The sequence below is a fragment of the Rhinolophus hipposideros genome (assembly GCF_964194185.1).
Source record: "Rhinolophus hipposideros genome assembly, chromosome: 23".
NCBI classification, from domain to species: Eukaryota; Metazoa; Chordata; class Mammalia; order Chiroptera; family Rhinolophidae; genus Rhinolophus; species Rhinolophus hipposideros.
Window position 1 is genome coordinate 5,827,332 of NC_138069.1, and position 27,765 is coordinate 5,855,096.

Consider the following 27,765-nt stretch of genomic DNA (forward strand, 5'->3'; position numbering starts at 1 on the left):
GGAGCCACATGGCTGAAATCTCACCAATAGAGTAGAGTGAAAATGATCTATAGCCATTTCTGGGTATTGCTCATTAAAACACCCCACGCAACCCTCACTCTGTGTTCTTTCCCAGATGACTGAAGAGAACCTAGATGGGGGCAGAGTCATATGATAGAGGGGGACTGGGTCCCTGAATGACTGCATGCAGCCAAGTCCCCTTTGACTGGCATTGGGCTGTGACATGAACAAGAAACTATTATGTTATTGAACTGCAGTGTTGGGATTGTTTGTTATGAGTCAGCCAACCTTGACTAACACGTGGTCCAACGTAATCTCCCTGCCAGAGAGAGCTGGCTGGTCCCCTCAAAAAGTCAGGTTCTGCCCAGGCCTTGGGCTGATTCCGAGGCTCACAAATTGAGTTCAGCACTGAGAGTAGAGAGGCTGGACGTGAGAGGGAGCAGTCCGTGCTGGTGGGCCTGTTTTCTCCTAAACCATTGAACAAGCCCGGAAATGGCTGGAGAAGGAGACTGCCTGAGAGCCGCAGGAGCCATACTGCCCACCAGGTGTTTAGAGGTTCTTCCGTACCTAGGAAGGCCATTTTGATGAATGTTCATCTGGGACACAGATAATCCAATGCTCTGAAGCCATTCTGGGCAATCTGTCCGCACTTGTCTTCCTCAGAACTTCCTGTCACTCAGCCTTCAGTACGTTTCCTTCGAGTCTCTGACCAACAGATTAAACCATTACCCAACACCCAGGAATTGGTGTGGTGTGTCTTTACTTCAGGACCTCTGGGAACTCTACTCTTTTCTAGATTCCCTAGGCCGTCTCAGAGGAAGGCTGGAACACCCCAGCAATCCACTTCTGGCTGGAGCCGGCTGTAAACTGGGCTTTAGATTTTTCTTCCTTGGTTAACTCAATATCGAATGTAAACAACTTGCTCAGGCAACCTACTTATGCCGTTAGGGCTTCCTTGGACCCAGGCCATACATGTCACCGCCTCTTGATGGAGTGCTGCTGGCCGCCCGATTTTATGGCTGGGTAGATTACATAACATGGTCATCTGGTATGCCATAGTCAGGCATTCAATTTCACCAGACCCATGGAGCAAGCCAGGAGCTGTTTCTCAAAAGGAGGGTAACTATTTGGTGAAGGAGAATATAACTGTTTCAGAAGTCCAATGCCAAAGGCAGAATTACTTACTCTGCAGCCTGAGAACGTAAGAAAACCTGCTCTCTTTGTATGGTTCCCCCTAAAGTTGGCAGCTTTCAAGTGACCCAGTAAAAGGTGAAAATAATGTACCTAAATATGGTATATTTTACCACCCAAGTCTAAAGGAGCCCACCAAGTATTATATTTCTTTCTTAGTGGTAGGGAGTGTGGTATACAGCAGCTTGTCCTTTATTTTGTAGGGAATATCTCAACAAACCCCCAAGTCCTAGAAAGTTCACTGAGTAAATAGGCCCCTATGTATTTGTGGGACCTATTATCTGTTCTCTGACAGAAGCATCTTGCTTACCAAGTCATCTTGGGTACCTGCTACTTCCCGTTCTCAGGGTTCATCAGGATGTGATGTCATCAGTGTCATAGATTAGCTGATATTCGTGGCAACGGTGACATGGTAAAAAAATTCTGTAAAGTAAGTATGTCCAGAGAGCGGCATACCCCTGAAGCAAGCCAGAGGAACACAAACTACTCCTGAGGTTTGGTACAGAAGACAAAGCATGGACTAGACATATACTGACTATTAGAGGCCAACAACTGTGCCGATCTGCTCCAAGAATAACCACTCTGAAAAAGTGCCTGCAATGGGGGTCCCTAATAGAATAAGTTGATCATAATGCTCTGCCATTGTTTAAAACCATCTATCTTCTCTGTGAATATATGAATGGATAAAGAAGATGTGATATAGGGGCCGGCCCGGTGGCTCAGGCGGTTAGAGCTCCGTGCTCCTAACTCCGAAGGCTGCCGGTTCGATTCCCACATGGGCCAGCGGGCTCTCAACCACAAGGTTGCCAGTTCAATTCCTCGAGTCCCGCAAGGGATAGTGGGCTGCACCCCCTGCAACTAGTAACGGGACCTGGAGCTGAGCTGCGCCCTCCACAACTAAGACTGAAAGGACAACAACTTGACTTGGAAAAAAGTCCTGGAAGTACACACTGTTCCCCAATAAAGTCCTGTTCCCCTTCCCCAGTAAAAAAAAGAAAGAAAAAAAAAACCTTTAAAAAAAGTAATAAAAAAAGTCTTAAAAAAAAAAAGATGTGATATATACATATGTATTTATATATAAAGAAATACATATGAGGTATGATCAAACAATACGGTGAATGTTTAAATTAAAAATAATTCATTACAGTAAAAGACACATTGCCATTAATCCCCTTCAAAACACTCCCTTTGCTTCAAACACACTTATCCCATCGTTCTTGCCACTTTCTGAAGCAGTTCTGGAAGTCCTCTTTCGTGAGTGTCTTTAGTTGCACTGTTGTGGCTGCCTCGATGCTCTGAATCATTTTGACTTTGGAGAAGAGCCAGAAGTCGCACGGTGCCAGATCCGGTGAATAAGGTGGATGAGGACACACCATGTTTTTATTTGACAGAAACTGCCATGCCAGAAGTGATGTGTGACACAGAGCATTGTCATGACAGAGGATGATTTATGGCACACTTTAAAACACACCTTCTCTCAACCGTACCTCACACCCGACTGACTGCACCAAACAAGTTGAAACTTGTCACACACTCTTACTAAGGTTCGCTTCCTATATTGAAGGTCCCTACCTTTCCATTGAGTGGCACTCAGCAGCAGCATTCACCATATTTTGTGATCATAATGGGAAGGCTCTCTGTCACACATCACTTCTGGTATGGCAATTTCTGTCAAATAAAAACACTTGGTGGAAAGCTCAGTCGGTTAGAGCGCAGTGATCTAACAAGTTTGCTGGTTCGATCCCCACATGGGCCACTGTGAGCTGCGCCCTCCACAACTAGATTGAAACAACTACTTGACAGGAAAAACACACTGAAAAAAAAAAAAAGAATGGTGGTTGCCAGGGGCTTGGGTGGAGGAGGGAATGAGGAGTTATTATTTAATGGGTACAGAGTGTCAGTTCTGCAAGATGAAAACTGCTCTGGAGGTAGGTGGTGGTGATAGTCGCATGACCATATGAATGTACTTAATACCAATTAACTGTACACTTAAAATGGTTAAGATAGTAAGTTTTATGTTATGCGTATTTTACCACAATAAAAAACAAATGGGAAAAATACCACCTATCTTCTACTTTGGCCAAAACGAAGAGGTAATGGTGATATAGTGGGAATCACCCTGAATCTTCCAAGTTTTTGGTAGATGAGCTAAAGTGATGAGATAAAGTATTAATATGTATTTATGTTCTTGGCATTTAAGGAGAGCCCCATGGCCTCCCATTACCCCTTCCTCTCAAAATAGCCCTGGCTCCCTTTTTTAGGCCAATGTCAAGGTTCTGCCCCTGTTAATGATACTAATAGCAACTCTACATATAACCACCATATGGTTTCAGGATACCACTGGCCCTGGTGTGAGACAGACTGCACTCAAAACTTTTTTTTTTTTTTTAAGATTTTTTTATTGGGGAAGGGGAACAGGACTTTATTGGGAACAGTGTGTACTTCCAGGACTTTTTTCCAAGTCAAGTTGTCCTTTCAATCTTAGTTGTGGAGGGTGCCGTTCAGCTTCAAGTTGTTGTCCTTTTAGTTCTAGTTGCAGGGGGCGGAGCCCACCATCCCTTGCGGGACTGGAGAGGACTGGAGGAGTGGAACCGGCAACCTTGCGGTTGAGAGCCCACTGGCCCATGTGGGAATCGAACAGGCAGCCTTCAGAGTTAGGAGCACGGAGCTCCAACTACCTGAGCGACCCAGCCAGTCCCACTCAAAACTTTTTAAAAAATTTGTACCATGTGCATGTGTTATACATTCAAAAAAGGAGAAAGGAAAAATCCTATTTTTGACAATTAAATACATAATTATCACATTTTTTTTTAATGTTCCTTTGTGTATTACTCAAAATCTCCTGCACATACCACTTTTTGGAAACACTGACCTAGTATGTGTCCCAGTCATCTCATTTTTATCACACTGGTTGTAACCGCATAACTGTCCACTTTCCCCACCAGACTGGGGGACAAGGATCCGGGTCTCAGTCCTGCTGTCCCAAGCACCGAACGCTGGAATCCCAGTTGACCATACATTGCAAATAAAGACCTAGACGATCCCTTCGTCTCTTTCAGCTTAGGCCGTCCACGAGCCCATGAGTTCTGGCAGGATGATGTTGCGCAACCATTCGCCTTTTGTAGCCTCGATTTTCTCCGCTGCAAAATGGGAGCGTTCGTACCCCACCTCTCCGTGAGAGTGCCAGGAGTCAGGTGAAGGGTGTGAAAATACCGTAGCACTACCTAAACTAATTAATGCACTCATCCATTTAACAGGCAGTTCTTAAGCGCCCAGGGGCGTGCAGCGCACTTACTACAGTGGACACCTTCTCCTTTCTCAGGTCGCGGGACGGGGGTGGGCGTTTGCCCACCAGGTCCTTTCTCCCGCGGACTCCGGGTGGTGACCTTCTTCAAAATGGCGCAGGCAGCCTCCGTGGCTAGTGCGGCGGCGCGGACTCCGCGTACCCTCTGACCTGCTGGCAGCAGCGGAGTGGGGAGCCGGGCGCCGCCATATTGGCTGTTGTCCTGCGAGGGGAGCGGCGGCGGCGGCGGCGGCGGCGGCGCGAGTGGAGCGAGGGAGCGGCGCGAGCAGCAGCATGACTCGGAGGCGGAGCAGGCCGAGCGGCGGCGCGGGCCGGCGCGAGCGGGCGCGGGCCGCGGGGCCGCAGAAGCCCCAGGCGCCCGAGCCCCCGCCGCCGCCGAGCCTGGAAACAGGAGCGGGTGCAGGGCCCCCGGAGGCGCCCGCGGAGCTGGACCGCGACGGCCCCAGGGAGGAGGACGAGCATAAGCTGACGCCCGGCCCGCAGGTAAGAGCGAGCGCAGCGAGTCCGGCTGCTTCGGCGCTTTCACCTCCCCGCAGCGGGGCCGGGACGGGTTTGGGGATGCACCATCTTCCTCCGCAGCCCCCAGGGTCGGGGCGGAGGCTTTCTCCGCCAGGGCAGGGGTGGAGGCTGGACCCCTCTCTCCAGAGCCGAGGCTCGGCCCGTCCTGTTCTCCTGAGACCAGGCTGCCTGCCCCTTCTCTCCGCCTCCGGGCTGGAGCCGAGAGGCTACACCCCCACGGCACCGAGCTCTGATCCTGAGGCCACAGCTCAGCCTTCTGTCCTTCAACTTCCCGGGCCCACCTGCTCCCCCGCCCACCCACGGCCCTCTCGGGGCGCTGGGGCCTGCAAGGCTGCAGCCTCTTCCCTCTCCCCCCGGGAGCAGCCCCACCCCCTCCCCTCACTGCCTGCAGCCGCGGCCCCCTCAGCAGCTGTGCCCCAGCATGTGTCTCCTGGGGCCTGCCTCCTCTCCCCGCCCAGCGGAGCATTTGGAGCAGAGGCTGTTTGCTGGGGCTCCTGCACCGAGGTGGAAACCCAGCAGAGCCTGCCCTTTCCCTCTACACCCCTGACCTCCAAGGCTCCCGCCCCAACCCTCCTATTCCTCCTCCTGGGTTTGGCTAATCCTGGTGAGAGGGAGCAATAGGAGGACTCGCCAAAGCTTCCAGCTTGCCTCCTGGAGGAAGGTCACTTTCTTTTGAGCAAAGGAGCTAATGGGAGGTACCCTGCCAGTGTTCAAGGAGAGGCCCGGGTGGCACGAGCCACAGCTGCTCTGGGAGGGTTGTGGCACCTGGGGCTGGGTGGCTGTCCCTAAGCTTGCTCTGATACAAGAGTTTTGAGTTGGTCTTTTGGCTGAGCCTGCCAAGGAAGGCAGGCTCCTGCAGGAGTCTTGGAGGGTCGGAGGCGGCGCCGGATGAGGCTGAGGCGTGGCGGAAGATGCGTTTGGCTCTGCAGACACTGCATCGGGCAGCAGGGGACTCTGGGAGGCTGGTGCAGCCAGAAGGCATGGCTCTTGACAGCCTTCTAGTAGAATCTCTGGAATTGTGCATGTGAGTGGGGATGCCGTTGGGGGTACCATTCCCAGAAAGCCTTCCCTCACCTCCCCAGTTCCGGGAGGTGCCCCCTCTGTGCCCACAGCCCCCTGTGCTTCCCTCTGGTATCAGTCCCCATCTGTGATGAAACAGCCTGTCGATGTGTCTACTACCATTGGACTGTGAACTCCAGAGGCCCAGTCCGTGTCATCTCTCTCTGGGCCTCCATGCCTAGCCCTGGGCCTTGCTGACACGGAGTAGAAACAACTAGGTGAATGAGAGAAAGAATGAATCGCTTGAGAACTTGTGCTTATTGTAACCCTGCGTTGATGCTGGTCTTTGTGTCTCAGGTCACAGTAAGATTTTTAATTAATGAAGGTGTCACTGCTTACTGAGTGTCAGAAGCCCCACCTTCACCCCACTCTGGGCTGAGCCTAGTTCCAAAGGATTCTCCTCCCCACGTTGGAGCTTTCTGTCACCTGATCTGACTTCTGACCCTGAAGCTGCTTCCCCTCTAGCTTTCTCTTTCCCTACTCGAGGCTGCCATCCAAAAGCAGTAGTGAGGGCAGGGAGAGCCAGGAAGCTGTTGTCTTCTCTCCTTCCCATGCAGACCATGCAGTACTCTAGGGACCCCCGCCACAGAGCCAGCCAAGAGGGTCCATGGCCAGAGAGTTTGGACGGTGGCTTGATTGTGTAGTTTTTATTTAGGATGCATCATTCCTAAGAGTTATAAGCTTCATTAACACAGTGTATTCCTACCATGTTCTTACCTACTCCGCTGCTTTACCTGCCATTTCATTCATTTATTCGTGCTAGGCACCTCACATACCTTACTCGTAATCGTCTACCACCCCTGTATTCTCAGCATTTAGCAAAACTGTGACGAATTAACTAATAGAGTAATGACTTGTCTGCTTTCGCTGTATAAACTCTGAACGTGCAGGAAACATGCGAGTTACCATTATACGCCATGCCTGGTGATTAACAAATGTTAAAGAGTTAACCGAAGGATATAAATACTATTATTACGTACTCCATTTTTTAGCTGAAGAAACAGAAACTCAGAACACCTAAACATTTGCCCCAATAGCTTCCACATAGGTCTCAGTGCACCGCACTCCCCCCCCCCCCGGCCCCCCAAGGACACTTGTATCCTCTAGGGGATTTGACACAGCATTTTTATTTTTATTTTTGGTTTTTAAACTAGCCACAAAGAGGTGAAACTGACTGGCAAACTCTCTTCTGATTGTGCGCCACTTTTTTGTGCTGGGGAAGGGGGTTCTGGATTCCAGAAGCAGGCTTTTGTGACCTTGTGAAAAGCACCTGGCAAGAAGGATCAGTCACTGTCCACAGGCATGCCTTTGGTGGGGATCACTGGCGTCCACCGCCATTTACAACCCTGGCTTATGTACCCAGAGTGGGTAAGTAAGGTGAAACTCAGTGTCACATGCCAACCTGCAGCCAGAGATGGCAAAATCGGACCCTTTCCATCCACAGACAGGTTCTAATGTCCCAAGTTATACATTGTTTTATTTTTGTTTTTGTTTTGATTTGAGCCAGTATTTTGAAAAAACGAAACAGTTTCCCACAAAGCTGGATTTGTGTCATCTCTTAAAACTAAGTCTGGTGCTGCTGGGCCCACATTTCCACGAGGCAGTAATCTGCAGTCTCTGAGAGGTGTCTGCCCCCTTTAGCATGTGAAGGACACCCGTTCTGGGCCAGGCCCTGGGCCAGCTGCGGATGCAGAAGTGAATCAGACCTGGGCCCTGCCCACAGAGGCTCATAGTCTAGAGAACACGAGTGTAATAATTGCAATAAGGCTAGGAGAGCATTGCTTCTTCTGAGTTAAGCTTCATAGGCCACTCACTTTGGTTCCATCAACTCCCCTTCATTCATTTGCATAACCTGTACATATTTAAATGCAGGACCTTGAGCTTAATTGGGATCCCAAAAGTCTTTACTTCTAATTGTTTCAGGCCACTAAACTATAATACATTGATCTGTTCACTAAGAACCCAAATCCTCTTTACTTCACAAGAAGACAGTTATTGTCTTCTTAGCAAAGAAAAAAGACCTTACAAAGCAGTTGAACGAGGCAGTGAGAAACGCGTTTAGTGTTCAGACTTGGGGTGAACTCCAAGCTCAGACTGTGCTTTGTGACTCTGGTCTTGTTCCGCCCCTCTCTGCGCCTCATCGGCAGCTTCACAAGACAACGTGGAGCAACCCGCTTAGCACCTAGTACATTGAGATTCCTCACACAAGAGCGGGAGTCAGAGGTAGTATGAGTCCGGAGCTGTGCCAGATGGCGATCCAAAGCCCGGGTGTTCCCACCTGCCAGCTCTGCTGACTGTCTTTAGGTCTCTGTTGGACCACTCGGTTGGACCACCTCTGGTTCTTCTTGTACCTTGTAATGCAGGTACACACCCAGTAAACCCCCAGGAGACTTGCGAGACTATAAACCATCAGTGGGTGGGGGTGAGCTCATCCTGTCCTTCTCATTTCTGATCTCCCTACAGCATCCCCTGGGACTGTGCCCAGCCTGCTTTAAAGGGACTCTAGAGACGTGGCTCCCCCACTGCTCAGAGTTAAACCTGCTCCCTTAAGGGACTTGAGCAGATGATCAGTCCGTATCTTTATTAAAACCATCTCATGTTTATTCACTCAGTAAGCATCACCACCTCTGTGCCTGGGCCTTTATTTGGGGTACACAGATGATTAAGCTAGTCCCCGTACCCGGAGACCTTCCCCCTAAAATCACGGTCCAGCCAGCCTGGGTATTTTCATTGCCAGTAGGAGGAAATGATAACGATGGGAGGATCCCTGCCACCTCTGCTGCTTCTTTGTAAGCCAGTAAAGATTCACTATGTAGAAATGCCAAAAGGCCTTTGAAGATGAAAACTTCCCTGCAAAGATTTTTTAAATTTTAACTTTAAAACATCCCAGAGCTGTAAGCTCAATATCTAATGTCGGACGGACTATTTAAGATCCTAACACCTTGACTTACTGAACCTCGAATTTGTGAGAACAGAGTTACATTTCAATTCATTTCTGGGGTATTTATTGTGCATGTGCTCAAAAAAATGGCTGTTAAACTAAATTATACTAAAAGAAGTAAGTTAGGTTTTTCCCACTTCGTTCTTACCTGCCCTCACTGCGGCGCCAGGCGTAGGCCCATTGCACACACCATGCCCAGTCTTCCTCTCGCCTGACCTGGGTGTTCATTTATTCTGCAGGCACCAATGGACACCCGTTCTGTGCCAGGCCCTGGGCCAGCTGGGGATGCAGAAGTGGATCAGACCTGGGCCCTGTCCACAGGGGCTTATGGCTAGAGGACACGTGTACAGTAATTACAGGGAGGCTAGAAGAGCATCACTTCCTCTGAGTTAGGGTTCACATCCTAGATCCTAATACTGATCTTTGGAAGTGTTTCAGCCTCTTGGTTTGTTTTCTCATGCATAAAATGACAGGGATGCCAGGCTCATGTCAGGGTTTGGCCAGTACTGCATGTCAAGCACCGAGCAGATGTGGTAGCCATGGTTATTATAGAAGCTTGGTACTGAGGGTGCACAGAGTGATAGCCTAGACAAGGCTTTTCGGAGAGAGGCTGCAAGGTCGAATAGAAGTTCCTCCAGGCAACAAGGTGGGAGAAATGTCTGAACAAAGGAAACAGCATAAACAGAGACCCAGAGGGAAGACGTGCCCAACTCGTGGGAGGGAGAGTGGCGAGAGGTCAGGCTGGGGAGTTGAGCAGCGTTCCTGAAAACCATACCAAGTTTGGGCTTTATCCTGTAGGCATGAGGCGTCAAGGAAAGGTTTTAAGTAGGAAAGTGGACGTGACATGCTTCAGTAAATTCTGTGATAGCATCAGAGGAAGTAATTCTCAGTGGGAGAGACAGCTGCAATGGCCTGAGTCCACCTGTCCCTTAGCCCGGCCTAGCTAATCATCAGATCCCCTGGGCTTTGCTGTGCCTATTGTTGTTAAATTGCCCCAGGTGGTTCTGATGTGTGGCTGGGCCTGGGGACTGCTGAATTGAAGGTGCTGTGGGGATCCTTGCAGGCCTGGGATATTCTTCAAAGGCTTGGGCTTCCAGGGAAGGGCGGGGGAGCTTTTCCATAAGCAGGAAAATAAACAGCATCACTTGTAAAGAAACAAAAACCAAACTTTCCCCACTTCTCCATTTATTGCCCTGTTAATGATATTCTCCAAGTGCTAATCTTCCTTGTATCAGAACACTTACCCATGCCTACTTCATACTGTATCATTGGGATGCAGTGAGTCGTGGGACACAGGCCCTGCCCTTGCAAAGTTCACAATATTGTGGAGAAGGTAGATTTCAACAAGTGGGATACCTGTAATAAGCTCTATTCAAGAGATGTGAAAAGTGTCAGCGCGTCCCAGAGCAAAGCATAGTTCATTCTGCCTGTAGACTTAGGAGAACGTAACACCCACACTGATCCTAAAAAGGAAGAGGCAGAGGGAACCGCATGAGTGAAGGTATGAGTGCTTTATGTATTTGGGGAAAGGGATGGTTAATGGTTCTTTGTGCAGGGCGTGCAGAGCAGCAAAGGACTGAGGGAAAGCGTACTATGTCCTGGGAAAAGCCCCGTGTTTGCACCATTCGGTTCTGTGCCCATGCTGCAGTCCTATAGGCCATCTCCCCTTTGTTCCCTACCCAAGGCTCTTTGTTCTCCATCTCCCTCTGTGGTTCCCCTCCATTCTGAAATGAATGGATATAGGGAAACTAAGGCAGAAAGAAGGGGCCTGAAATACTGAAGGTTCTTACTAGGAAGTTGGAGCCAAAGAACGTGAACTGGGGGGTTCAGAGAGACCTTGAAGGTCACCTGTCTAGTCCTCTGTCCTGTGCTTCAAGTAATAACTTTGGATTGGGCAAGTCTCACTTAGTAAGTTTCCCTGTCATTTCTTCCAGGACAGAAGAGGAAAGAAACTAACGGGTATTGAGCACCTACTGTGTGCCAGGCCCAGGCCAGGTACTTTACATAATTTATTTCCTTCTGTCCTCACAACTCTGAAGTATGGTTTCATTTTAATTTTATAAATGAGGAAATTGAGGTTCAAAGAAATTGAGTAATAATCGAATATCATACTGAAAATGGCAGAACTGGGATTTGAACTCACAACAGTCTGTCTCCAAAGTTCATACTCCTCCACCCATGCGATATCTGTGCGGGGGTTATAGAGTAGTAGGTAATGCAGTGTGCTTGAGGTTCCAGGTCAGGAAGCAGCAACTCAGGCCTTCCTGTGGCTAATTGCATCTAGAAAGGAGTTTCGACAAAAGAACTAGGCTTGGGGGCATGAAGGCCACTGGGGTTACAGAGACTCACTGCCCTCTCCTTGACTCAGCTTGTGTAAGAGACGATTGGCCACAAACTGGCTTTATGGTATGAAACAAGTGTCCTGCCTCCTGGGAGGACCTGAGCCAACCTCCCGGGTGGGAGTTTGGGTGAAAGTTCCAGGACACTGAGGTACGGTTATATCGGCTCCCTAAGAATAACTGCAGTTCTGATCACCAGCATTAGAATGGTATGCGATTCTTAGCACTGATGCTTTCTCATCAGTGGCCCAGAGTGACACAGCCATACCTTTAGCATAGCATATCAGGAAAGGGCTGGTTCAACTGTGTTTTAGATTCTCTTCTTTGTGTAGAGCAGCTGAGACGTGAGCCAGATGGGCTTTAGGCATTCGTTCATTTATTTAGTGAATGGCTGCTTGGTGCCAGGTTCCAGCCAAGCCTAGGTTCCTGGGCACACTTAAGTGACCAAGGTGCACTCCCTGCCCCAAAAGAGCTCCCATTCTACTGAGGGTATGGGACCTACAGGGAATATGTCTGTGGCATAATGTAGTAAGTGCAATACTTACAGAATTAGTTCTACTGAGCCTTGTCCCGCAAATGTTTCGTTGACCTTTAACCAGGATCTTAGGGTTGAGTAGAAATTTGCCAAGGAATAGAGCCGAGGTACTGAGGTTTAAAGGGCAAGGTGTATCTGAGGAACAGTATGAATAGAACCCAGGGTTCTCAGGAGGAAATGGAGCATGGAGAGGTCAGCTGGCGCAAGTCATGAATGCCAGGGGCCAGAGAGTGCCATGATAGTGAGCTCAACAAAAGGAGTCTGACGACTGAAGAGAGACCAAGGTAGGAAAGAGGAGCTAAAGGAAAGAAGTCATCAAACTAGACAAGTATGTGAAAAGGCACATACTGGGCTTATGTTAAGTAGAGAAGCCCAGTGTCCTGATTGGTGTTGTTTTTTGTGTATTAATTTTAATTGTGTACTCTTTTAGTTTGTGTTCCTACCCGATTCCCTAAAACGAATTTGAGGCATCCTGGGAGTTCGGCATTGACAACCCAGTGCATGAACCTGCGTGGTTTAAGCATGTGTTCTTGAGGCAGGAACTCTGTGGTTTGATGTTTTCCAGCACCTAGCACAATGGTGGGCACCAGGCCAGGGCTCTGAGAATGTTTGTTGAATGAGGGAATGATTGGTGAATAGAAGAGTGAGTGGTGACGACTGGGCTGATGAGTTTTTTCAGGCTAGGGATTCATTATTTTCTCTGTTTCTGGAAGAGAACTTTAGCTGCTACTGTTGTCCTCTGCCTGTCTTGGAGACAGGAAGGCTCTTGGAGTTGGGTGCCTCTAGAGTGGAGTGCTCTGATGGGCCATTTCAGAAGAGAATTTGGAAGCTGTGGCAGGGCCGCTGGTTAGATACAGCATGTGTTTGGAGGAACCCTCTCCATACATGTATGAACTCTTGGGAGTATGAGGAATCCATAAGAGGAAAGGGGGCAGATTTAGTGCTGGAAATTAGACCCAGCTTCACAGCAGTCTTGACAGCTGCCTGGTCTGATGACCCAGGTTATTCCCCAGCAGTTCCTGAATTGTGAACAGAACGGCTGAGGGGGAAATTTATTCATGCCACCCAAAAGCTCTCCAGCTGTGCTGTGAACTATATCATTGTTTATCACCATTGATTATTGGGCACCCACTGGGTGACAGGCACTGTTAGACGTGGTTCTTGAAGTGTTTGGTCTTGGGGCCCTTTTACATTCCTAAAGAGTATTGAGGACCCAGAAGAGCTTGTGTTGATTATATCTATTGATAATCTACCAAATTAAGTGTCAAAGCTGGGAAAATATAAAAATATTTAGTTGCAAATTCATTTGAGAATAACAATTTTAAGCTGATCACATTAATGTAATAATTCTTTAATGAAAAATAAATAACTATATTTTCCAAAACAAAAATGAATGAGTGTGTGCTCGCTTCGGCAGCACATATACTAAAAATGAATGAGTGAGAAGATGGTCTTGTTTTCATTTTTGCCATTTTTTTTTATGTCTGGGTTAATATAGAAAAAACTGGATTCTTACATATGCTTCTGTATTCAATCTGTTGTAATTGCGTTGTTTTGGTTGAAGTACATTAAGAAAATACAGCCTCACAGATACCTAATTGGAAATTTTAGGTAATTTGGCAATTTTAATAGCCTTTCCAAATGATTGTTTTTATTTTATTTTTTTATTTCCTTTTCAGATGATTGTTGATATTCTTCTCTGCAATATAGAATCTGAGACCATATCAGTGAAGTCTTTATACTCATTTACATTAAAATCTGTTTGTCCATGTAGCACTTTCAGTGGACAGTTAACCAATGTATGATTCTTTAACATCATGCTTTGATCATTTGGAAAGTAGATTCACTGAGTTATGCAGATCTTCTAAATGTTTTTCCATTTCATTTTGTAATATCAAAGATAACATTTGTTAATATCACTACCAATTACATCAGAAAAGTCTTTAAGTATTGGGAAGTTTATCACACTCTTGGTGGTGGATACAAGTTTTCTAAAAATCTAAGTTTTGCTCAAAAGGTTGCTTTTTATCATTGGCCACAAATAAATTGTTTTCCTTGAAGTGACAGGCTCATTTTGTTCATTTCTTTTTAGAAAATATCTGCCAGTACTCAAGTCCAAATAACAATAGTTTGTCAGTCATTCTTTCAAGTGAAAATGGTGTTCCCTGAAAAACGTGGCTTCCCCTTTCTTTGATTTTATCTTTTTATCCAGGAAAAACTAGAATGCCTAGCTTAGTGCTTCTTAGATGAAAACAGAAAAGTCTTGGGCCTGGTCAGGTGAGGGCACAGAGATACTGGTTTCATTGGCTGCACACAGCAGCCCCTGGACTAGGAGTGGCCACAGACTGGGCTGGCTTGGCTCGTTGACTGCTGGGGACACGCTGCTGCAGCATGGGTCCCCTGTGTGGTTCCCCACTCTCTCCACATACTTCGGTTTTGCTCACGGAGTGAAGCCAAATTACCTTGGAGCTTGTTTGAACAGATCCCAACTCAAGAGAACACCTAGAACCTTTCCTTCCTCTTCTCCCATCGTTTGCCTAAGTCTAGACCTGTATCTAGAGAGTCTCTGAAATTTAAACTGAGCTGAGAAGGAATAATCAGTTGTTGCCTAGGACTGCTGGGTTGAAGAATCAGTTCCATCAGCCTTTGTGATGAAGGAAAATGTTTGGATGTTTCATTCATTTGATAAATATTTGTTGATCATGTTCTTTGTGTGGGAATAGGTGCCAGGTGCTAAAAATACAGCTTGAGAACAGTTAGTTGAAAGCCTGGGTTGATATCAGGGCATAAGGGGTCATAATTGCTGGGAATTTGGAAAATGGCAGGAGGTTGCAGTCAGAGGAATTTGAACCAAAAGCTTGTCTCTGCCAAAGCAAAAATACGAAGGAATAGTGGTAGTACTGACCAAATATAACATTTCCAGGGATTGGGATTCACACCATCCTCTGGCAGTTAGGGACAAAAATGTCAGAGAGATAAGTCCCCAGGCCCCACCAGCTATTGTATCCCGGTGCAGGAACCAAGGCTGAGGGTTAAAACAGCTTTGGGGGTCGCCCCCAGAACTGCCTGGGCCTAAAAAGAAGGGTTCAAGTATATCAAACTCAGGACAGTGGATAAACTAGTTTCTAGTGTAGACTTACTAAGAACAGAAGAGCCAGGGGGCCTAGATCCTGGATTGAGGGCCTACTGTGTGGACCCCTTGAGCTAAACTCTGCATCTCTGACGTCACGTAATCCTCTGGGCAACTTGATGCAATGTAGGTGGGATTGTCCCTGCTTCAGTCAGGACTTACTTAGCTTCCCAGGCCCTGTGTTTCTTTAATTAGAAAGATGCCTGTTCTGTAAATTCACTTCCATTGATGGCTAATCTCATTTATTATGTGTACCAGTTTGGCTTTAGAGAGTCACATTATTTCCCCGTTATATGAGCAGAGGCGTCTCACTGTAATCTCTAAGGAATGCAGTCTCCACTCTTCCACACTTGAGATTGGAACAATTTGGGTAGAGGTCCAGGGTGGGGAGATGGCCTTTCTCTGTGGGAAGCAATAATTTCAGGGAAATTTCAGGGAAGCTGCCTGCAGCTGTATTGCTGTGGGAACACTTGACAAACCTCATTTAGCTGCTATGTGCCCAGCTGAGCTTAAGCCCCGTGCTACCCTGTGAGGGAGCCAGACGAGAATGAGACCTGGTCCTGGCCTTCCAGGAGCACAGCCTCGTAGGACAGACAGAAGACGTAGGTAAATAAATTAGGTGGAAGGCACAACACTGTAACCAAGGCACAGTGTGCTGTGGGATATGGGAATGGAGGTGGATTACAAGAGGGGCTCTAGGAAAGCTTGGAGGAAGTTGGATGAAGCTGGGCCGTTCAGCCCCCTCCTTATTGGTAAACGTGTGAAGGAAGGGAGTTTTAAGCAGAGGATCCCTTTAGCGCAGGCAGGAGGTAGGAGAATAGAGTATTTGGGGAACTTAAGGAGTGACTTCTTGGAGTTTAGGGCAAAGGTTAAGATGTCTGACAGGTCACCTTCGATTCATTGCATGTGAGAGATTCTTGCATTTGTAAAACAGTGGCCCATATTTTCTATATTTTCCACTCCAGTCCTGATTTCAAATACTGTTTTCTCTCGCTCCTCTCTGGCTCATAATTAGTACCATGTGTTGAGCAACATATTATGGATCTGGCACTGGAGTAGGTGCTGTGCCACAACCAACCCTCCACGCCAACCCCATTTTACAGATGAGGAGACGAGTAAGTAGAGCATACCCAGCATCGTGTGGCTGGTAAGTGGTGGAGGCCCAGGGCTGATGCCAAAGCCAGCGTCATTTGCACTGTACCCTCCCAGGCCTCCCACCAGTCCCCTGGCACTGCATAGCCACACTGATCACACAGTTAACCTACGAGAATTCTGTATTTGCTTTTAAAGGAAAAAACACTTGCCGTATATTGCCATAAACTGCATATTGTACGTTCAAATTCTTGGTTGTGCCTAAAAAACCATATATGCTGTACTTCACAGGCCCTATAAAGAATTTAAAGAATCATTTTACTCATATAAGATTTTTATCTTATGTAATTACTTAGAACCTAACACCCAAATGAAATGAAACTATCAAAGTAAACTTACCTGTCTGGGTGTTTGCCTTAGACCATGGTCCCCATCATTACAGGGAAAGGGCTGTGGGTGTGGCCTCACCTCCTACCCCTGCACTTACTGTGGCGCCTGTAGCTACGGAAAATGTCCTGGGTACACTTCACAAAAAGACCTCATTTGCCTTCATCCTTCTCCATGCACCTTCCACCCTTTCCATGAGCTACTCTCCGTCAGTGGGTTCTAGGAGGCTGCATCCTTAGCCCCTGAGCAGCTGCCTTACTCACTGGAATGTTCCCTTGGCAGAGACCATTTAGGCTGTTAGTACCTTGTGTGAGTTCCACATGTAAGGTTTCTCTCTCTCTCTCTGCTATTCTTTTCCAAGGTACTTGTACTTCCCCAAACATTTCATTATGCTCCTGGTACTACTGTTTGGTTCTTTTCTTTTCCTAGAAATCAGGGAGCGAGGTCAGTAATTATAACGTTACACTTACTGTGAGAAGGTGATTTTATTCAGGAAAGATGATGTCATTAATCTTCTGTAGGATGAGGATGATACCCTTATTATGCCTCTGCTTAGGCCTGTGCAGACACCTTTACCTAGTGGTGGGTAAGTTTGGAAGGTACATCAGCTAACTGTTGCATGTAACAACCCACCCCAAAACTTGGTGGCTTAAAACAACACCATTTATTACTTCTCGTGAGTCTGTGGGTTGACTGGCTGTCTTCCAGTAGGGGCTGGCTGGCTTGGGTGATCTAGGCTGGGCCTATTCCTGTGTCTGCTCTGCCGGCCAGTCAGCTAGAAAAGCTCAGTTTTCTCCTCACGCCTCTCACGTCCCGCCAGCAGCTAGCCTGGTCATGCTCATGGCATGGCTGAGGTGCAAGAGCGAGCAAGCCCCGCTGTGCAAGAAAGCAACTAGAAATGCACACACACTTTTCAAGCTTATGCCGGCCACACATTTGCTGACATCCTGTGGGCCAAAGAAAGTGACATGTCCACGCCCAGTGTCAGAGTGAGAGGGGACTACAAAGTTGTAGGATATGGGAAAGCCGTTAATTGGGGTCATTAGGTGCTATCAGTCTCCCACTCAGTACCCCTCAGTGTGAAAAAAAATCTGGAGGCTTATATTTCGAGGTCACGTTTATCCTAGGAGGGAAACAAAGTCCAAATAAGAATTTCTGTGTATTGGGCTGTGCCATGGGCTTGTCTTGTTGATGCACGAGCCTCACGACAACTCTGCAAGGTGGGTGGGAAATCGAAGCTCTGCAGGTTAAATAACTTGCTCAAGGTCACCCAGCTAATATGTGCTCAGGCAGGGGTTAGAGTGCACGCCAGTCTGACCCCCAGAGGCCAGCTTGTTTTCACCACCACTTTTGCCTCTCAGAAGCACCAGGGTCTGTCTTACCTTCCCTCCAACTCAGTTCTCAGTCGAGTTGATGCCTTTTGATTAGCTGTACGAACCCTTCCTCCAAAATGCTGCTGTGGTCCTAATGGAATTACACAGCTCTTCAGGAAACCTGCATGTTCTCCCACACTCTGCGTTAACAGGAGCGTTCTTTCATTCCAGGTGAGGATGGCTCTGTAGACTGCACAGATGGCCCGAGAATTGTGGTCTCTCCCGGACATGTCAGAGAAGAAAAGGCCATCTTTTATAACCTTCAAGACCTGGACATTGGGGCATTAGGGCGTTTGAGCATGAGCTTTGGAGTCAGCCTCACTGGGGTTTAAATCCTAGTTCAACCACTCACTAGCTCTGTAACCTTGGGCAACTTACTTAACTTTTAAAATCTGTCTTTTCATCTAAAACAAGGGGAATAATCACACCTAGTTTGCAGAGCTGTTCTAAGGACTAAAATTATATATAAGAAGTGCCTAACCCAGTATGTGGCACATAATAAGTGACATTATTTGTATTGTTGATGTTATTTCTAAGCAGAGCCTTTCCCCTCCTGGGAAACCCTGTTTCTGTCTGTTGGCCAGGCTCCCCTCGCCCCCAGCCAGTCTGTGCAGACTTGCTGCCTGCTGTGTCATCGGGAACGCAAAGGCTGGGAAGAAGGTCCTTCCCAGAACGGACTGGTGTTGCAGGGTGAGAAGCTGCCCCCTGACTTCATGCCAAAGCTCGTCAAAAATCTCCTAGGCGAGATGCCTCTGTGGGTCTGCCAGAGTTGCCGCAGGAGCATGGAGGAAGACGAAAGGCAGACAGGTCGAGAGCACGCAGTGGCGGTAGGTAACCGCTGGGAAGGAGGGCCGCCTGGCCCAAAGGAAGTAAGCTGTTGAGCTCTTCCTTCCTGGCCTCTCAGGTGCTCACCTCGGGCAGCCCTACGCCCGCTGCCGAGAGGCTGCTGGGCTGTACTCACACAGCATTAGCGGCTTGCGTTCCCATGTGGGGGAAGAAGAGAGAGGCCTCAGGCAGCGCACCGGCCCCTGAGGAGTGTGCACAGTGTGAGGGCCAGCTTGTAGGTATTGGGACATGGAGACCCTGCCCCCTTCATGTGACCGTCCTGCCCTCAGCTCTGTGGCAGCTTAAAAGCCAACCACTGTGATAGATGGCAAAGGTCAGTTTGGGGGTCTGCAGTGGACCTCAGAAGGCCTCCAGAAAGCTGGGAGCCAGCTAGGTCTGCTGTTCCCTGAGTCACAGCAGTGAGACCATTGTTTCTCAGCCCCTCCAGCCACTGCCTTTTGCCCAGGGTCAGTCCAGCTTCAGGACTCCCGACTTAAAGACCCTCCTCTCTTTGGCAGCCATGAGGACTCCCCAAAGGCCCACAGTTGACACGCAGCCTCTGCCCCTCCCAGAGTCTGTCACCAGTCCCCACACACTTCACTTCACGGGGAGCCGTACAGCCCTCCTGGCCGAGGCCTGGCCTGCGTTTGTTTGCCCTTGCACCTGGAGTTGTGCTGCTTTGGCCCCAGCACAGGGGCCCAGCCTAGAGGAGGAGGCGCTCCGGGGTCAGCTTAGGCAGCAGAAGGTCGGCTCTGAGGTTTGCTCTTTCATCGTGGGCCTTTTTCTCCCCGCTTCTCCAGATCTCCTTGTCACACACATCCTGCAAATCACAGTCTTGTGGGGGTGACTCTCATTCCTCTTCGTCGTGCTCTTCATCATCCTCGTCCTCGTCCTGCCATGGCAACTCGGGGGACTGGGATCCCAGCTCGTTCCTGTCAGCACATAAGCTCTCGGGCCTCTGGAACTCCCCACACTCTAGCGGGGCTGTGCCGGGCAGCTCGCTTGGGAGTCCTCCTGCCATGCCCGGTGAGTCTCCAAGCTCGGGAGAGAACCAAGCCCCATAAATGTGCACAGCTGCGTTTTCCTAAACCCTTTATTCAAACAAGCCAGAAGATCAGTTATTAAATTAAGTGACAGTAGAGCTGCTCTGGTGGGAGCAGAGGCAGACTCCGTTCTCCAAGATCCTGAAGTTGCAAACTGCTGCTGTGTGTGACTCTGTAGCTGTTCCCATTGGATCCAGGAGGGGACCTGGTGAGCACTGGCCGAATAGAAAGTGGAGTCTGGGGCGCTTAGGGAATCAGGACATAGATGGCCTCACACCAGGCGCACGGCTCACCGAGAACCTGGGTGCCTTCATCCTAAGGGATGGGTCTGAAAGGCCACTTGTCCCACAGAAGGCTGCTGTGATTGTTAGCCCGTGTCATAGCTGCCTAAGCCTTCTTTAGACCCTGAGGTAACCCTTACAGACCCAAAGAGAAGAGTCATGGGTTATTGATGTCCTTTGTAAATGTGGAATTACTGTCTATTTCTAAGAGGAGGGCCCCAGCTCTTCAAAGGGGTGCTGCCCCCAGAATTGTGAGAGTTGAGCAGTACAGTTGCAGTTATGTCTAAACCAGAGTCGTGAGAGCCTTCTCCCACTGCTCTGAAATTCAGGGCCACCAGAGCGAATAGCGTACCCCAGCTGCCACCGTCCCCATGGCCCACAGTCCTCAGCCTGAGGCTCTGCAGATCCCGCCCTGGGCCTGAGGAGGCAGGTCCTAGAGAGACACCCTGACAAACAGCCCTTCTTGTGCCACAGTGGCGGTGCGTGGCCGTCCATGGGTCTGGCATTCCCGATGCCTTCTCCTGCAGGCCTGGGCTCCTCGAGCCTGTCCAGCCGAGCTGCTGCCTGCCGAGAAACCTCTCCAGCCCAAGGCGGCACTGCTGGACATTCCCGAAAGCTTATGGTCCATTGTGCTGAGGGCTGTGCCAGACAGTTCCCTCTGGTCACAGTAAGCAGGACGCTGGGGCAGCGGGCCCTTGGGCTTTCCTTCCCAGAGTCTGGGCTCCCGCTCTGACACCTCTCTCCCCCATCTGCCCACAGGTGAGGCTTTCCCCGTCTCGGAGCACCACCGGCACGCAGACCTCACTGTTCCACCTAACAGCCCCACCGGTCACCCCCCCCAGCCAGCATCGCTGATCCCGTCTCACCTCGGATCCTTCGGCTCACCGCCCCACCCACACCTGCTGCCCACTACCCCAGCTGCACATTTCGCTGCCCAGGCTTCAGAATGCCCTGTTGCCACTGCTGCCACCCCGCACACTCCAGGGGCATGTCAGAGCCCCCACCTGCCTTCCACCAGCATGCCGCTCCTGAAGCTGCCTCCACCTTTCTCGGGGTGCAGCCACCCCTGTCGTGGGCACTGCGGCGGGCCCCTGCTCCCCCCGCCGGGCTCGCAGCAGCTGCCGAGCACACACAGGTGAGTGAGGGAGCGAGTGGCCCGAAGGGCAGGCTCCTGCTGACTTGGACTTAGAGTTTGGGAACACTTTGCCCAGGGTACCTCTGGGGTGGACCTGAGAGGGTAGGCTCTGTTTATGGTTTCGTGGGGTTTTTCATTGTTTTTCCAGTTATGAAAGAAAGACGTGTTTATTATGTTTTGAAAACTTGGGAATTTTAAAAATGTGTAAAGAAAAAATGTCCTCATAACCTAAACTTTTAATGCTGTGTTATTTTTTTCTTCCTGATGTTTCTGTATGTAACTTAATTAGGTCCCTGTTCTGTGTACATTTTTGTGTAGTTATTTTTTAATATCATCCGATGATCATTTCCCCAGTTAAAATTCTTCAGAAAACTTTTCAGTGCTCACATAACGTCTTATTTTATACCTCTAGCATAATTTATTTTATCATACCCCTATTCCTGGACATTGAGGCATTTCCCGTTTTTAACCATTTATAAACAAGTCTGTGATAAGCTTCCTTGCACCGAAATCTGTTTTTGTGTTAGGAGTTATGTCCTTAAGGTAGAGTCTACCAAGTAATTCTGGGAACTGAGTTATGTTAATATGTATTTGAAAGATAATAATTCTTTGGAGAAGACAGGTGTATATTTTTATATTATGAATCAGATCCATGTATATTATACATTTATATTTTCCCATCCAGAACTCCCACCACTCCGATACAACCACTCTTAGCAGTTTTCCCTCCGTGTCTCCCCAGCTGGGTGTTGGGGGCCGTGTCCCCTGCTCAGTGGTGGTGGCTGGGTCTCCTGCTGGGTGTTGGTGGCCGTGTCTGTCCCGCTTGGTGTAAGTGGTGTCTGTACAGTTTCTCATCATCTGGTCTCACTTGGCATTCCTGTGCGGTATTCTGAGCCTCACCATCACAGGATGGAGGATATTTTCCACAGTGCACTTTGCTGTTCTCCAGTTGCTGAACATTTAGGTCATTCCAACATGTCAACATTATAGATAATGTCTCTAAAGATGTCTTTGCCTAAAGCTTTTTCTGTTTTTTGGATTTCTCTCCTTGGACTAGATCCCTCAGAGTAAGGGTTCTTTGTTAAAAGATGTCAGGATGTCTTTCTTATTTTTTGTTTGTTTTGCTTTGCTTTTTGAGAAGGGACACACTGAAAAATTGCTTCCCAGAGAGCTCTCCAAAATGACGTAGCACCAGTATTAGGGTGCTGGTCTGTCCGTGTTCTCGGGAAAACTGGGCATTTTCATTTTGCTAATGCAGTAGACGAAGAGTGGTCAGTTTGGATTAAGCTTCTCTAAGCACCACTGGTAATGGTTTCTTCCCCTCCTTTTCCACTCTGTGCCAAGGGGACTGCCGTGGAGCCAAGCCTCCAGGCTCCTTGCCCCACCCTTTCACCTGGCTCCTCCCACTGCTCCCCGGAAGAGGAGCCAGGGCGCTGGCACTTCTGGCTCTAGTTCTGGGAACTTACAGGCTTGTCTCTTACTTACCTGGGAAAGCAGTCTATATTACAAGATGCCCCCATGCTTCCTGAAGTCCAAAGTCAGAGCAGTGCAGGGGGTAGCGTGAATTTTGCGGACAGACCTGGGCTGAGTCCTGGCCACTCGTTGAGCAAAGCAGTGAAGCATTCTGTGCCTGTCTCCTCCTCCACTGCCTGGTGGGGATAGCAACACCTATTTTGCAGGCCTTGGGGGATAGATAGAAATAATATGCTGAATACAGCAGCTGGCCCAAACAGTAGCTCCTAGAGTCTGTGGCCCACAAGGCATATTTGACTTCTTAACCTCAAGGTCTCACCACCAACGCAGCTTCACACACTGGTGCAGACCCGAGCATAAGACCTTAGAGAGAGTGAAAGACTTCCTTTGGATGCTCCAGGGGAGCCATCAGCCCTCTAATGTGTTCAGACACCTATTTACTGAGCACCTACTATGTGCAAGGTTGTTATGCTAAACACTGGGACCCAAAAATAGAAGTGGCATAATGCCTGCCCTTGGAGAGCGTACAGTTGGTCTGAGACAAACAGGCAAATAGATCATCACGATAAAGTGTGATGGACAGTAGGATAGAGAGAACTGTATACAGTGCCCTCAGAGTCCAGCAAGGTCCACGGTGGGTGTGGGCGAGGGAGGCATGGGGGACCTTTCCTCAGTGGCACTGTGGATTTGGGCACTGAGGGCCAGCGAGGGTGTTGGCCATGTTCTTGTGAGGGCACTGAGGGGCCTGACCGCCTCCTCGGCCTTCGTGAGATGAGGCTGCTGAAGGGCTGTGGGGATGACGACGGAGGGGCTGCTTCCCTGGGCTCCTGCCCTGCCCTCGCTCACCTTCGGGTCTGTCTTTCTCCCCCATCAGCAGAGACCCCGTGTGCAAGGGACACAAGTTTACACACAGTGGCCTGGCCTGCCAGCTGCCCCAGCCCTGCGAGGCAGATGAGGGGCTGGGCGAGGAAGAGGACAGCAGCTCAGAGCGGAGCTCCTGCACCTCGTCTTCCACCCACCAGAGAGATGGGAAGTTCTGTGACTGCTGCTATTGTGAGTTCTTCGGCCACAATGCGGTGAGTGAACCTGCCCAGGCCGGAGGGCTGGGGCAGCCATGGTGAGCCCGAGGCATGCCCGCTCGCCCCAGTGGCCCCTTGCTCTAGTAACCGCACTGGGACCCTGTGCACACACCTGCGTCTGCTCACTTCATCCTCACAGCACGCTGGTGAGGTAGGGATTCTTAAACATTTTTCTACCTGTGCTCTTTTCGTGGTTTCTCTTAAGATTGACTTTTTTTCCTTAGGCAAAAGGAAAGGAAATGGCAGAGAGAAAGCTATGATTCTGATGAGTATGTGTACGTGTGTAATCACAGAGCAGTGAACGCTTGTGCGTGATGAAGGCAGAGTGGAAGCAAGGCTCTCGGTCCCCCAGATGGGAGAGCCAGCCGAGGGACAGGCCGTGAGCACAGATGGCGCCAGAGTACATGCTGTCTCTGGACAGGGGCAGGAAGCAGTTCAGAAGTCTCCTAAGGTGAAGAGGAAAGGGCGGCCGGCTAGGGGAGAGCAGTTGAGGACAGAAAAATTAAAGTAATGACATTGCTAGTCACCTTTGAGCTAAGGGTTACCCTCATTTTAGAGATGACAAAATTGAGGCTCACAAGACTCAGTGACCTGCCCAAGGTCATACAGCTTCCAAGTGACGAAGCCGGGGTTCGAACTTGCTTTCCTGGCTCGCAACACTGTCACGTATCTCCCGCGCCCTCCACCCACTGCTGCCTTGGCTCTGGCCTGGCTGACGGTGAAGCCATTTGGCCGTTGTGGCCCTGGGAGAAAAAACAGTTGTCTCGCTTCTCACCACATGCCAGCGGGTGGGAGTGCTGTGGGCTTCCCAGGCCCAGGGTGTAATGTCAGCAACTCCCCCTCCCCCAGCCACCCGCTGCCCCGACGAGTCGGAATTATACTGAGATCCGGGAGAAACTCCGCTCGAGGCTGACCAGGCGGAAAGAGGAGCTGCCCATGAAGGGGGGCGTCCTGGGCGGGATCCCTGGGGAGCCCGCCGTGGACCACCGAGATGTGGATGAGCTGCTGGAATTCATCAACAGCACGGACCCCAAAGTCCCCAACAGCACCAGGGCCGCCAAGCGGGCCCGGCACAAGCTGAAAAAGAAGGTGGGTGTGGGGGGGAGCCCCGGTCTACCACCTCTACTCCCCAAGGAATCCCTCACCAACCCCCAGGACTTCTGGGGCATCAATGGTGCTGGCTGCCAAAGACCTTGGCGTGGCTCACTGCTCTGGGAAGGTCTGAATGAGTTTGGGAGGCATCAGGGTCAGGGAGATGGGGGGCCAGTGACTGGAGGACAAATGAGTCCTGCACTCAGAAGCCGATTGCTGGATTTCAGTCAGTCATTTATTCACTCAGCAAACACTTCTGCAAATGCTGGGAGCCAAAGCATGAGGCAGTAAACTTCTCACCCTGGAGAAGCTTGGTCCAGTGGTCCCTGGAGAGGCTGACACAAACCTAGAGCAGCACATTAGTGTGTGACAAGTCCTGGGATGAGGGAAGCCCCTATCCTGCCTGGGCGTCCTGGAAATAGCTATTCCAAGAGGCTGCCTCGGGAGCTGGTTCACGGGGAGTGAGTACAGATTCCCCAGGAGGAGCCTCCTGGCGCTGGGCACAGCACATCCACTGCAGCTCGGTGTAGCCAGGGCTTAAACACAAGAGGCAGACAGGTAGTGGAGGTGGGGAAGGGCCTAGTGGGCCCTGCTGAAGAGCTTTGACCTGATTTGACCTGATTCTGCAGCTGAGGGGGAGCCACTTTTATCAACGAATGCACTTGGTCAGATCTGTTTTCCAAGCTTTTTGTGTGGCAATCTGGAAGGCAGCTTGGCGGGGTGATACTCCAGGCCGGAAAGCCGCGAGCCAGGGCAGAGATGATTGATGGTGGGGCTGGAGCAGGAGAGATGGATTTTCAGAGGAAGCAAAAGTGACAGACTTTGGTGATCTCGTTACAGGACAGGGACATGCAGGAGTTAGGGATGTGTCCCAGTATTTGCTTGGGTGACTGGCAGGATGGCGTGCCTTTCGGTGAGCAAGGATGGGATTGGCAGAAGACGGGAGTCCGGCTGGGGCACGTTGACTCGGAGACATCAAGTGGAGATGGAGGTGCGGGGCTGGGAGTTGCCAGCGTGGAGATGTAATTGGAGTGCTGGGAGTGACCCAGCCCATGCGCTGAGTGAGCTTCTCCCAGAGGGCTGAGGACAGAACCCAGGGAGCCCTTCCCCGGCAGCCCTGATGCCAGGCGAGCCCCAGGGCTTGACGGCTCGTCCCCTGCCACCTCGTTACCTCTTCGCCTGCCTGCCCCCAGCTGCATCTGCACAGGGCCACACTCGGGAACCCAGCAGTCGAGGAGACTGGGTTTGACAATCAGCTCGCTCCAGGTCCTGGGTGGTCAAACAGCCCTGGTGCTCTGGAAAGCAGCAGTGGTTCTCCATCTTTTTCCAGCCCAAAGGACAAACGAGGACTTTTGCCCTGCAGCACCAAGTAATGAGCCAAGGGGTCTCACCACTGCCTACAGAAAGTGGTCAGCACTTTCTTCCTCCCTCCAGCGTTGCCTGGCCAGAAGAGTCCGGTGGGCAGCAGCAGTCTCTCTGGCCTTTCCTGGCCTCTTAAGGCACTTAGGTCCCAGCAAGCACACTTCGCAGTTGCCAGGATAGTGTGCTTTTCATAACTCTGTGTACTGCACATCCTTTCTCCTTCACCAGTAAGGCTCTCTTCTCCTCCTTTTCCTTCTGACAACTTCCTTCCAAGCTCAGTTCAGGTGTTGCCTCTTTTGCAGGCTCGCTAAGCTAACTTCTCCCACTGTACTCCTGCTACATCTTGCGTGTCTCTCTAGTCTGTCATTTATCACACACTGCTCACTTGTTCAGAAACTTACTGCACAGCTACTGTCTGTCCAGCCCAGTCTAGAGGCCAGGTTACAACGGAAGCAGGCAGTGGCAATGTCATGTGCTAGACGATCATGGTCATTATCTGTTCATACATCAGCTTCCTTCCCATGTCCCTCCACCTACCTCCTGGACTTACCATCTGGCTGTCTACCAAAAACCCATCTTCCCCTAGGAGTCATCCAGTAGAGCCTGCTCATTCTCTCCCACCTCGGGAGATGAGCAAAGCTGAGTGTCTTTCTGCTCCCTTATACCATTTCCAGACCAGGACTCTCTAACCTCTGCTCCTTTGGACCTGCCCCCGCTCTGTCCTCCATAACCTCCCAGCCACTCCTCTTTGTCCACCTGCCCCTTTCTCCCTCTCCCCAGACCAGCTGACATCCCTTGACCATCGTTTACTCCGTACCTCTCAATTCCTTGCCCTATTGCCCTTCCATTGACATGCACTCAGGAGAACCGCAGCCCTGGGTCACCCCTACCTGCCTCTCCCCTTCTGCACCTCGAGGAAAGCACCCAATGTATCTGTGGGGCCGGGCCACATGGCCTCCCACTTACTTGCCTGAGCCTCCACATCGCCTCACAGGCCTCTCTAGCTCCCTAGTCTTCTTCCTCTTCATCACTTCCTTCTTCACAGCCCTTTTGTCAGACCGCCATTTTTCTCTAACTTCCAGGTTTTCCCCACCCCCACCTTAGTTTTTGGCTAATACCCTCACTTCCTGTTCTAGCGAGGCCAGTGGACAGGCACTTCAGCGTCTTCTCACTGTACCTGCAAACTTTCTTCTTGTCATGAAGGACCAGTTACCCACCTAAGGCACGTGCCGTCCTTTCCTGCCTCTCGGGCTGGCATCTCCTTCCTGCCCTGTGGCTGCAGCCTCTCTGGGCTGTTTCCCATCAGCACGCCGCTGTGCCCCGTATGCTGTCTTGTTTGAAAGCCCACTTCGCTGAGCATACCACCTCCATCCGACCCCGTCTCTTTCCTCGTCACAGCCCAATTCTTAAACTGTTCTCTGTAGTCACTGTCTTTACTTCTGTCAGCTCACTGCAAACTGTTTTCCAACCCCCGACTCGGCCCCTCAAAAGCCAAACCATGCTCTCCTGTTCCATCTTCTTTGTCCTCTAGGCAACATCTCCCATTTTGTGTTTATTCTCCTTTTCAAACATTGTTTTCTTTGGCTCCTCCACCCTTATTGGGGG

At 49.9% G+C, this 27,765-nt stretch overlaps 1 protein-coding gene across 4 annotated transcripts; it reads left to right on the forward strand.

The window, feature by feature from the left end:
* The first annotated feature begins 3,586 nt into the window (after nt 1–3,586).
* Nucleotides 3,587–27,696, forward strand: LOC308491674 (protein FAM193B-like). 4 transcript variants are annotated; one of them, XM_081035605.1, is made up of 8 exons: nt 3,587–4,978; nt 10,949–11,009; nt 18,411–18,697; nt 19,496–19,721; nt 20,779–21,154; nt 23,502–23,703; nt 24,556–24,795; nt 25,639–27,696. In XM_081035605.1, exons 1-8 carry the CDS (start codon nt 4,769–4,771, stop codon nt 25,822–25,824), a joined length of 1,788 nt encoding a protein of 595 aa, XP_080891731.1. In that variant the 5' UTR covers nt 3,587–4,768; the 3' UTR covers nt 25,825–27,696. The 4 variants fall into 4 exon arrangements, with proteins under 4 accessions (XP_080891731.1, XP_080891732.1, XP_080891733.1 ...); XM_081035606.1 differs by having other exon boundaries at nt 23,505–23,703; XM_081035607.1 differs by lacking the exon at nt 10,949–11,009 and having other exon boundaries at nt 18,455–18,697.
* The last annotated feature ends 69 nt before the right edge of the window (nt 27,697–27,765 follow it).